General features: G+C 41.5%; 1 protein-coding gene across 1 annotated transcript in view; it reads left to right on the forward strand.

Moving 5' to 3' along the window:
* Positions 1-6,814: 6,814 nt before the first annotated feature.
* The window catches only part of LOC145389717 (zinc finger BED domain-containing protein 5-like), a 17,272-nt gene continuing 11,586 nt past the window's right edge, over positions 6,815-12,500 (forward strand). Inside the window, exons 1-2 of the mRNA XM_080264917.1 lie at positions 6,815-6,980; positions 7,810-8,555. Of these exons, the coding sequence (XP_080121043.1) occupies positions 6,815-6,980; positions 7,810-8,555 (912 nt within the window). The remainder of the gene's footprint in view (positions 6,981-7,809; positions 8,556-12,500) is intronic.

Below are 12,500 nucleotides of genomic sequence, written 5' to 3' on the forward strand. Positions count from 1 at the left end.
ACCATCCTCCTTTCAGGGGATGCTGACCACCAGTCCCCTGAGTTCATATCTAGCTGAGTGAAGTGAAAACAATACATGAAGCTAAATGCTGAAGGATTTAATCACTCAATTCAAAATAATGATGCCATCCTTTTTCTGAAGGAATCCCCAAACTGAGGTGAGCCATGCTACTGTACACATGGCTTGTATTCTCATCAATTAAGCAAGCTCCCTAGCCCTTAGCTAGTTATTTTTGGATACAGCGGGGTAATAGGATTTTGTACATTTTATAGGAAGAGTATGGTGATATTTAAATAATTCAAGGGGTAATAAGCATCTGGTAGCACTCATGACTGGAATGTCACTCAGCCATATTGCAGAACTTCGGCCTATCAGAATTCTTTCATTCCCCGAACTGCATCTCTCTGGAACTCACTTCCCCAGAGTTGTTTCCCTCCAAACTTCAACCCACAGCTGTTCAGGTCCAACTGTTACAGATATTTTATGAATGGAGGACACCAGAAATATGGTGGATGGATTATTTTTTTTTATTCGTTTTTCCTTCCTGTGTTCTCTTATTAAAAAAAAATAAAAATAAACTGCTTGGGAAGAGGTGTTAGGGAGCTGCTTTGACTGACAAGAATACAGGCCATGATTTTAAAAACTGGCTAAGCACTGAGTCAAGAGAAGAATATAACAGAGGATAACTGAAGAAGGTTGGCAGACAAAAGCACATAAACTAGCAGAACAAAGCACATAAAGAACATAACAGAAGAAGGAGGCAGACACAAGCATATACACACAGAATGACACTGACAGAACACAGCACATAAAGAACAGGAAAGTGTAGCTACAAAAACCTGCAAGAACAAAGAACGTAACTATGAACATACAAATTTAACTGCAAAAGACTGTGTGAGCTGGGAGCAGGGCAATGAAATGGTGGGGAACAGGGCAACATGGAGGAGATTTGTTTGTGGCCACCCCTTACTGGATTAAGGTGTCTGGCAATAGATAGATAGACAGACAACAACAAACATGCATATGAAGGGAAAACTTAAGGTAGGTTAGTCCATGCTAGGCTGCTCCTGTAAGTAACTAATCTATAAGCGTAAGACGTAAATAGCAAAGAAAACTATCACACGAGTGGATGGTACAACCTACAAGAGGCCACATTATAAGTTGTGTGGCAGGCACTGTAGCTCCTTTTTGTTAGTGATTACCATCTCACACACTTGCAGTCATCTAACTCTTCAGGGGGAATTAAATAACAGATTAGTGGGTAAATAAGGTGTAGGTTTATATCCAAGGGATGGTTGGGGTTTATTGCTCACATAATGCCACTCAGGGATGAGTGAGGCTGGTCACTCTCATCTTAAATGTCAGGACAAATTTGCCTAGGCCCGGGCTCCTAGGATCCTTATGGGTCGACATAGGACTGGGTGATGGATGGATGGATAAAAAATAAATATTCCACGTTTATTTACGCCTTAACGGCATACCTTTGGGGTGGGAAATTCGCCTCTTGATATCTTAGGTGTGAGGCGCTTCATCTGCCCCTGTCAGGCTGCATCAGATGGCACGGGTCTTTTTGGGCTGCAGATCCAGGGGCTTGAAATTCTGTGGGTGGAAAATTCTGAGTCAATACTACATAGTTTTCAGCCAGTGGAACGGAGCTATTCCTACAATATGCATAGTCATTGGCCTCTGGTTACTTCTTCCTTCCCCCCAACACACATACACACGGAATGGAGCAATAAATGGCAAATGGAATTTAATGTGGACAAGTGTCATGTAATTAGGGTTTGGTAAAAGTGAGAAAAGATCAGATTGGAATTTTAAGTTAGGAAGATCAACCCTACACATATCAGAAAGGGAGAAGGACCTAGGAGTGATTATCAATAACAGACTATCTCCGGCTGACCACATCAGTGAGAAGGTACGGAACATGTATACACTGCTTGCAAATATGAGAATAGCATTCACATACATAAATGAAGACATGCTAAGAAGGATAATAACATCATTCATGAGACCAACCCTGGAGTATGCATCAGTAGTCTGGAGTCCTCATCTCAGAAAACATAGACAAGATTGAAAAAGTTCAAAGGGCCGCTACAAGATGGATATCAAGCTTAAGGGATCTAAGCTATGAAGAAAGACTAAATAAACTGAATCTACCAACTCTACAGGAGAGAAGGAAAAGAGGTGACATGATAATGCTATATAAGTGCATATCAGGGAAGGAGAAAATAGACATAAATGATTACTTAACATATGGAGAAGCATCAGCAAGAGGACACTGCAAAAAACTGCATAAGAAGAGAGGTGATAAAGACGTAAGGAAATTTAGTTTCCCAAACAGAGCAATTGATCAATGGAATGCACTACCGAATGAAATAGTGTGTGCCAAAACAATTCACAAATTTAAGGATATGTACGATAAATATGGTTTAAGACACGGGACAGTACGAGCTTGACTCATTCCTGTAAAGATACACTTAGGTAAGAACACGCACGCACACACGCACACACGCACACACACACACACACACACACACACACACACACACACACACACACACACACACAGGCTGTTGGAGCCCACACAAACCAACAAACAACTTAACAAAAAAAACAACAGCAGTCCCATAAATAGGAAGAAAAAAAATGGGCCTACAAAGCCTTCACAAGTCTACACACACACACACACACACACACACACACACACACACACACACACACACACATACACACACACACTCACACCCATACACGCATACACGTTCACACCCATAGAAACATACATACACACCCATACACTTACACACCCTTACACACGCTGTTACATACACGCACACATACACGTTGACATCCTTTCACTTACATGCATACACACTCCCATATACAGACATACTCGTACATACACGCACACACCCATACACGTTCATGCACATACCTACTCGTTTACCTGTCTTCTGCACCTGTCCCTTTGTCAGTGTGTGTGTTTCTTTTTTTTTCTTTTATTTATCTAGCGTTCCATAGACAATGTATTAATTGGTGCTTTAGGAGACGCGCCATTCATTCATTAGTTCGTTCGTTCATTCATTCATTCATTCAATCCCCCTTTCTTCCTTCCTTCTTTCCATTCTTCCTTCGTTCACATTCCTCCCTTCCTTCATGCCTTCCTTAGTTACTTCACATTCCTTTCTTCCTTCTTTCAATCCCTTCCTTCCTTCCTTCCTTCATCCATCCATCCATCCATCCATTCATTCATTCATCCATCCATCCGTCCATTCATTCATTCATTCATTCTTTAGTTCCTTCCTTCCTTCGTTCCTTCTTTCGTTCGTTCCTTCCTTCCTTCATCTTCATTTGTTCATTCATTCATTCACTCATCCATTTACATAGTAATATATACATGAATATAGTTTTTATTTGTGTTTTTCCGCCCACCTGTCTGCCTGTTCGTCTGTCTGTCTGATCTGTCGGTCTGTTTTTCTGTCTCTGTCTTTCTCTCTCTGTCTCTTTCTCTGTCTCTATGACCTGTCGATCTGTTTTTCTCTATCTGTCTCTTTCTCTGTCTGTCTGACTCTCTTTTTGTATATGTTTGTCTTCTCTACATCTGTCCGTCGGTGTGTGTGTGTGTGTGTGTGTGTGTGTGTGTGTGTGTGTGTGTTAGTCTCTCTCTCTCTCTCTCTCTCTCACACACACACACACACACACATCCCCAGACAAAGAACCCCCTCTGCGTGGATAGAGACAGAACAATGAGAAAAATAAAGATGGAGAATATCCCTCTTCGGCCACAAAAAATTTCCCTGGTCGTTCGTTAACAAGAATTAGGTTTCTAGTTTTTTTTTTTTTTTAATTATAAATTTAGGCTTACTCTCTCGCTCTCTCTCTCCTGGGATGTCTTGCAGGAGGAGGAGGAGGAGGAGGAGGAGGGAGACCGTGAATAGAAAGAGTGGATGGGAAAATTTAGGAGGAGGAGGAGGAAGAAGAAGAAGGGGAGGAGGAGGAGGAGGAGGAGGAGGAGGAGGAGGAGGAGGAGGAGGAGGAGGAGGAGGAGGAGGAGGGGGGATAGAAGGAAGACCGTGAATAGAGAGAGTGGATGGGAAAATTTAGGGGGAGAGGAGAAAGAAGAGAAGGAGGAGGGGAGGAGGAGGAAGTATAGAAGGAAGAATGTTATTAGAAAGAGCAGTTGGAAAAATTTAGAAGGAAGAGGAAATATAAATATTTCAGGACGAGGAAGATGTGGAGGGAGGAAGTGAGAAGGAAGGAAGAGGAGGAAGCAGGAAGAAGAGGAGGATTAGATTGAAGGGAAAGAGCAAGAAGAGGAAATAAATGAAGGAAGAGAAGAAAGAGTGTATGAATGAATGAATGAAGGAAGGAAGGAAGGAGGGAAGAAAGGATGCAAGGAATTAAAGGAAGAAGAATGAGGGGAGGGAATAACGGTAAGGAGGTGGAAGTTGAAGGATATGGAGGTAGGAATGATGTAAGAGGAGGAAGAGGAAGGAGGTGAAAGAAATACGGGGAAGAGGGACGAGGAGGAGGAGAGGAGAAGAAGAAGAAGAAGAAGAAGAAGAAGAAGAAAGAGGAGGAGGAGGAGGAGAAAAAATGATAAAGCAAACAGGAGAGAGGAAAGTTAATTAAGTAAAACATTTGGAGAGAGAAATTAAAGAAGATATGAAGTAAGAGAATGAAAGGCTAATAACAATAAAGGAGACAAGAAAAAATAAAAACATCTTAGGAGGAAGGAAAAGAAGGGAAGAGAATGAAAGGAGAGAATGATAAGCGAACGGGAGAACAAAAAGAATAAGAAAAACGGAGGACTTGTAAAATGTGGAGAGACAGGAGGGAGGAAGGAAGGAAGGAAGGAAGGATTAAGACAAAAGAGAAGGAGGAAGAGGAAGGGATTAGAAGAATTGAGCGGAATCTGTGTGTGTGTGTGTGTGTGTGAGAGAGAGAGAGAGAGAGAGAGAGAGAGAGAGAGAGAGAGTTAACAAGAAAAATGACCAATAAAAACTAAGACGAAGGAAGGAAGGAGCAAGCAGAAGAAGAAGAAAATGATGAAGAAGAGCCAGCGTGAGGAATTACGGCCGAGAGGATGAGGAACGGGAAAAGTGAGAGAGTTATGTGTGACAGAGAGAGAGAGAGAGAGAGAGAACAAAATTAAGATAAATTAAAGGATCTGATAATGAGCAGAAATAGGAGGTAAAAAAAAATAATCACTGGGTCAATATTTATAGTGGGAAAAAATTATTGGAGAAATGCATCGAGGAAAAGAGAGAAAGATGTAGATAATTACTTAGATAGAACGTGGATATGTTGGATAGATAGACGCTTAGATAGAAAAGAAGGAAAAGTATATGGAGGAAAATATACAAACATTTAATAAGATGCTTTTATGTACTCGTAGATAGGTAAGAAGATATACAGATAGACATACAGACTGATAGACTTTAAGGCTGATAGATCGATAAGATGATTTTTGTGTGTGTAAGTGTGACATGAATTGTATAGAAGTGGTTTGTATAGATACGTTGATAGATAGAAAGATAGATAAATATAGCTACGTAGATAGGTAGGTAAATTAGGTAACACACTATATTCATCTTATACCTGAGCTCGGATCCTGTGAGAAGTGGTCCAGACAAATAGATTTCCGTTTTTTTCTGTCCCTACTAACTAACGACCCATCCTGCCACGACGCACCTCCCTCTCTCACTCTCTCTCTCCATCATTGTCTCTCTCCGCCTTGTTCTTACCCCCCTTTCCCCTCCTTCTAACCCTTTCTTCAACTGCTGGATGTGTATTTCTTTCATTCCTCTTCTAACTTTCTCTCTTGTTCTTTCTCCTTGCCTCTTCTTCTTCGTATAACTTTCTTTTTTGGTCAGTTTCCTTTAGTCATTCTGCTTCCCATATCTTTTCTCTCCACCCATCTTCTGTTTCTTCCTCTCCTTTTTGTGGCCATTTTTCAATTTCTTGATCTTTCTATCTTTTCTTTGTAATTTTTGCTTCCCTCCATCATCCTCTTAGTCCTCCTATTCTTCCTCCAGCATTTTTCCTCCACCTTATTATTCCTCCCCCTCCCATTCTCCATAATCCATTTTCCTCCCTCCATTTTGGTCTTGATCTACCTTTCCTCGTTTTCCTCCAACCAGCCCACTCTCAATTACCCAAACGGCTTGTACAGGTAGTAAAATTAAATGAGAGAGAGAGAGAGAGAGAGAGAGAGAGAGAGAGAGAGAGAGAGAGAGAGAGAGAGAGAGAGAGGCCTGTAAGACTCTCCCAAATAAGTCCACGGTTAATTCCCGCCATGTTTCACTATCCCCATCACCACCACCACACAGCACATACAGTACAGTACATTACAGTCCAGAGGTTCTCAAAGTGGGGGTCCCGACCCCCAGAGGGGTCGCGAAATAATTTTGAGGGGTCGCGAGATCATGCAACCCCTCCTCCTTCCTCCTCCTTCTCCTCCTCTTCCTCCCACTACCCATCCTAACGCGTCTAGTACTTGTCAGCGGTGGTCGATCTGCCCGATGCTCGATAATGCATCATAAAGCAACGTTATGTATGCATGTTTTCTTATGTATGCATGCTTTCTTTGCCGTATAAAATACTCCACACAAATAATCTTGTAATATTGATAATAGTTACTACTTTGTAATGTGTGTCCTCACTTCAGAACGATTTATTTTAGAGTTATTCGTGTTGTTACACGTGGGATATGCACTCAGTAAAGGCGTGTATTTTGTGAGAAGGCCGTCAGTATCGGTTCGTAAGGCTCGTGCAACTCTCGTGACATCGTTGCTGTTTAACCTGTGCCATGGAACGGTGGCTAATTCGCAAGGCTACAAGCAAGGACACATCAACAGACATCACTGAAGCATCCGATGATGTTAATTCCGAGCAACCAAGCACGTCAAGTGGGAATAAGGGCCATGACGGACATAACGCAAAAACATACCAGTGTGATCGACCATCCAAGCTCCGTAAATATCAGGAAGAATTCATACAATATGGATTTACTTGCTATACAGTTAATGATATTCATCATCCTCAATGTGTTCTGTGTTTTGAAGTTCTTGCACACGAAAGCCTGAAACCAGCGAAAATGAAAAGACACTTGCAAACAAACACATCCAGATCATGCTAAAAAGACAATAGACTTTTTCCAACGAAAGGAAAAAGAGCTACAGGGACAAAAACAGATGATAACACAGAAAACTACAACTCCTCCCGAAGCTCAAATGGCATCATATGCGGTTGCATACCTAATTGCACAGAAGAAAAAGGCACACACAATTGGTGAAGACCTCATAAAACCTGCTGCAGTGGCAATGGGTCGAGCTATGCACGGAGAAAAAGTGGCCCGTGACCTTGACACTATCCCTCTGTCAAACGACACCGTAAGGCGGCATATTCATGACATTGCAGATGACATTCGGTGTCAACTGATTGAAAGAGTGAAGAATGTAAGGTATGCTTTGCAGGTTGATGAGTCGACTGACATTTCAAATTCTGCTCAGTTACTCGTATTCATAAGATACAGTTTTGATGGAAGACTTAATGAGGACATGTTTTGCTCTACTTTGGAAGGAACATGCACAGGGGATGCTATTTTCACAGAGTTAGACAGCAAGCTAAGTGAGATGGGATTGCCATGGGACCAGTGTGTCGGTGTATGCACAGACGGGGCTGGGGCAATGCTGGGTAAAAGGAAAGGATTAAGAGGAAGAATCTTGCAGGTGGCTCCTAATGTTAATTTCACTCATTGTATTATTCATCGGGAAGCTCATGCTAGTAAGGCTCTTGTTCCAGAGCTAAACAGTGTTCTTGAAACTGCAATTAAAATAGTGAATTTCGTAAAGTCACGGCCACTGAACGCCAGATTGTTTGCCACACTTTGTAAGGACATGGGTTCGGACCATGAGGCTTTATTGCTCCACACAGAGGCCAGATGGCTCTCCCGAGGCAAAGTTCTCACACGCCTGTATCAGGTGAGGGATGAAGTTCGCCTCTTTCTTCTTGAATGTGGGTCCACACTCAGTGTTCATTTGTGTGACTCCACATGGGTAGCAAAACTTGCATATCTTGCAAGCATTTATGAAAAACTGAATGAGCTGAACTTGTCAATACAAGGCCCAAACACAAACATTTTGACAATGTCCGACAAAGTAAATGCATTCAATAGGAAGCTGGAACGATGGGCTGTGAGATCTGAAGAGGGAAATGTTGAAATGTTTCCCTTGCTGGGAGAATTCGTTGAAGAGAATGAACTGCACGCATGTTTGGATAACATGAGAGGAGCCATAGCCACTCACCTTCGAAGCCTCTTTGACCACTTCAAAAAGTACTTCACGGAAGAGACAACTCTACAACAACATGACTGGATACGACAACCGTTCACTGCTACCGGGAGTCACTTACCATCTGATCTGGAGGATCCACTGCTTGAACTCGCTAGTGATCGAACCTTACGGATGAAGTTTGAGTCGACAACACTGGATAAGTTTTGGATATCAGTGGCAGAAGAATATCCAGGATTATCCAATACCCCAATGAATGTACTGATGCCTTTCGGATCGACCTACCTTTGTGAATTTACATTTTCCGCACTAATATACATAAAAAAACAAGTACCGATCACGACTTCGTGTCGAGGGTGATCTCCGTGTTGCAGTTTCCAGCATCGCCCCAAGGCTGGAGACGATGTGCTCCAAGAAGCAAGCCCATTCTTCCCATTAATAATGGTAAGTTGTTCAGCCTTTAAAGACTGTGTGTGTGTGTGTGTGTGTGTGTGTGTGTGTGTGTGTGTGTGTGTGTGCATGAGAGAGAGAGAGAGAGAGAGAGAGAGAGAGAGAGAGAGATCCATACAAGCTTACATACGTACATGCATACATACATACATACATACGTACATACATACATACATATATACATAGACAGGCAAGCAGATACACGGAGACAGGGAAATGTGTTATAGTGATTATCAGAAATGCTTTGTTGCTGGGGGAGTGGGTCGCGAATCTATCGAAGTAATTTGTAGGGGTCGCAGCCAAAAAAGTTTGAGAACCCTTGCATTACACTACCCACCTGTGCATAACAGTATCCATGAATCTTGCTTAAACTGGGGTGTATGTTTCCTTGTATACATCCTCCGTGACAGTATACATGCATCACACTGAAGCTGGGTTATATATTTCCTTTAGACATCCCTTGTGACGTTATGCATGAATCATAGAAGTACGTGCCGTAATATTTGATTGTATACATGCCTTACCGCCCACTACCCCCCTATGCACGACAGTATACATAACTCATACCTAAGCTGGGGTGTATATTGGAAAGTACACATCCATTCACTACGATGACGTGATATAATAGTACATTCCTGCTACCCCCTGACGATTTTATTTAACTTCGAAATTATGCCTTCATATGCATGATTAACTGAAGGTTTTATTTTAGTAGCAAAAAATAAATAAATAAATAAATAAATAAAATAATAATAATAATGATAATAGTAATAATAATAATAATAATAATAATAATAATAATAAACGTCATCTGAGGGTAGAGATAAAAACTTGGGTGTGCAGGATGGTACGCAAATAGCGCCGCATTAGGAACTCACTAGGCCGTAGCTTGTGTGCTGTGGGGACGGCTCAGTCTGCTGGTGCGGGCGTAGGTGTGGGAGTAGGAAATAATTGACGCTAGGTACACATTGATGACCCTTTCCGAGCCGTCTTCCCAGCACGTGAGAAATCGCCCGTCGGAGTGGAAGGGAAGTGTTATATATGCACCAGGCTGTATGCACACTGAAGGGTCATAACGCATAACAATATAACATGAATAACAGGTGAACAGAGGCATTCAGATCAAAGAGTGAGAGAAATGCCCCGCTTGCTTTGAGTGATGATATGACAAAGGGGACCTACTTCTGGTTGTCCCTGTTTTTGAGTATGTCTTTGTGATCTCCTCCCTGTGTTTGTGTGTGACGTCATTCCATTTTTGTCTGTGTGACCTCTTCCCTGTTGGTGTATGTGAGTGTTTGACCTCTTTCCATTTTTGTGTTTGTGATCTCTTCTCTGTTTCTGCATGTGACTTCTTCTGTGTTCATGTGTGTGACTTCCGTGTTTGTGTGTGTGTATGTGACCCTTTCCTTGTTTGCCTATGTTTGCGACCTTTTCCGTGCTTATGTATGTAATCTCTTTCCTATTTGTGTTTTGGTATCTTGAGGCCAGTCTGTAGTCACAAGGTAATAGACAGAACCAAAAAGAATCTGCTTTCACTGGAATAATTTTAATCCACTCTACATCGTAAACTGTGAGATTTCCCTACATTCACGACCCCTCTAATTAATAACAAAAAATCCTTCTCAGAGGTTAACCAGATTTTGTTGAGATTTATGGTTGTGTGCTAAGACACTTAACCGCTGAGTGGAATGCAAGGTCCCTATTTTTGACGATAATTTCTGAAACAAGGGAGTCGGATGAAACGTATTTTGCCTTCTTCTGTTGTTGCAGACTGCACTCTGTCCTGTGGGATGCAGGCTAACCACACCTAACAACAACAAGCGTTCCAAAAATGACCGTCAAAATCAGGGGTTTGCATTTCACTTTGCCATTTCAGCTTTAAGCATACGACCCTTATATCCAAATAAAACTGATATACTAAAACATTGGGGTATAATGATGTCCCCCCCCCCCCGAATATGACAACGTTTATTTATTCTTTGGCCATACGATTTTGAAAGTAACAGTAGAAATTTCATGTAGTCAATAGGTTAGTCTGTTATTCCATTATTGTTTATCATTTTTCTTCCATTGTCTTGCAGCCTCAGCGCGATTTTATCCTCATGCTTAGTGAAGTCATAAGTCCGCCTCCCCGTAGGTTAAGGAAGCTTCGTAACACTTATTCCCAAACGATTTATTTTGTATATTAAACGTGCCTGTCGTCAGTTGTGTTGCTTGGATCATTCTGGTAACGCCTTAGTCTTCATAAGTAAGGTACAAGATTATACTAAGCAGCCGGATCCAAAAATAAATCGCAGGGGAAGAGGTGCTGAGGAACCTCCTAACTGAACGAGAATATGGGCTATAGTGAAGGGACTGGAATCTACACTATCCCTCCTCCTGGAAAAAAAAAAAGTAATGTTTCGTTCACACTAGCGCGAGGTGAGTTTAGTGTTGTCCCGGAGGACGATTTTGTTGTTGCTAAAGCCAGACGAGTTTATTCAGCCCACTTATCTCCATAATTAAAGTGGCGGTGATAACTTAATTCTTGCTACCACCAGTCGATTTTAATAAGGCTACATGAGAGGGCGAGTTGTGAAGATCTATATAACCTGTAGTGATTTTTTATATTATCATTAGAGCTCATTTATTTCTCCATTCCCCCTTAAGAGAGGCATGCAGTTTCTGTAACAACCTCTATTTGTGTAACCAACTTTTTAGAACAATATGTAAGTCGATGTAACTTTCTGTATCTTTATGTAACTGTGTGTAATTTTCTGTAACTTTATACAACTGTAGCTTCTTGGAGCATTATGTAACTGTCTTTTTGCTACTTTATGTACCTGCAACTTTCTGTAATTTTATGTAACTGTGTAACTTTTTATAACTTTATATAACATCAGCCTAGACATTATTCCCTAAACAAACGTCTCTTATTCTTTACTCCTGCTTCAAACATTCGACTTTATTTACCTAAGGAAGGGTTTGTAGAAGCGAAGGGACTGGGGAAAGCAATAACCAACCCCTCCAGATCGAAAAATCCCCAGAGCTGAATATAATCGTCTGGAGGTAGCAAGAACGAGATAAAAAGAGAGGTCCTGGGGGTGAAAGAAACTAGCACACCTTTGTTTACCTGTAATAAAGTGGGAGTGGCTCAGGTAAGTGCTTAGTATACAGTATTCAAGGTGTTTTGTGTGTGTAATCTCTCTCTCTCTCTCTCTCTCTCTCTCTCGTCTTGTATTATTATTTTTCTTTTTGTTCGTACCCTCTGTTGTTCCGCAAGCTTATTTATTTCTGAGGACTGGTTATATGGAGAGAGAGAGAGAGAGAGAGAGAGAGAGAGAGAGAGAGAGAGAGAGAGAGAGAGAGAGAGAGAGAAATTTACCGTCCAAACTAAGTGGTCCGACCTTATCGTTGATAGTAATTCTTATACCTGAGTAGGAGAGAGAGAGAGAGAGAGAGAGAGAGAGAGAGAGAGAGAGAGAGAGAGTGTAAAGACAATCAGATAAACCTAACATTCATACGTACGAGTACATAAATGAATAAATACATATAGTGTCTAGTATTTCCAGCACACACACACACACACACACACACACACACACACACACACACACACACACACACACATTCGTATCTCATATGCATACTTTGTCACTTTTACTGACGTACACGCACGCATGCCAAATTGTACACTCAAAGCTTATTACACACACAGTATGATCACACGCATGTACTAGCTATTCCGGACACGCGCCCATATACTGTACTGTA

The sequence above is a fragment of the Coenobita brevimanus genome, unplaced genomic scaffold, assembly GCF_032717465.1.
Source record: "Coenobita brevimanus isolate Jiangsu-jjx unplaced genomic scaffold, ASM3271746v2 jjx.HiC_scaffold_1972, whole genome shotgun sequence".
NCBI lineage: Eukaryota > Metazoa > Arthropoda > Malacostraca > Decapoda > Coenobitidae > Coenobita > Coenobita brevimanus.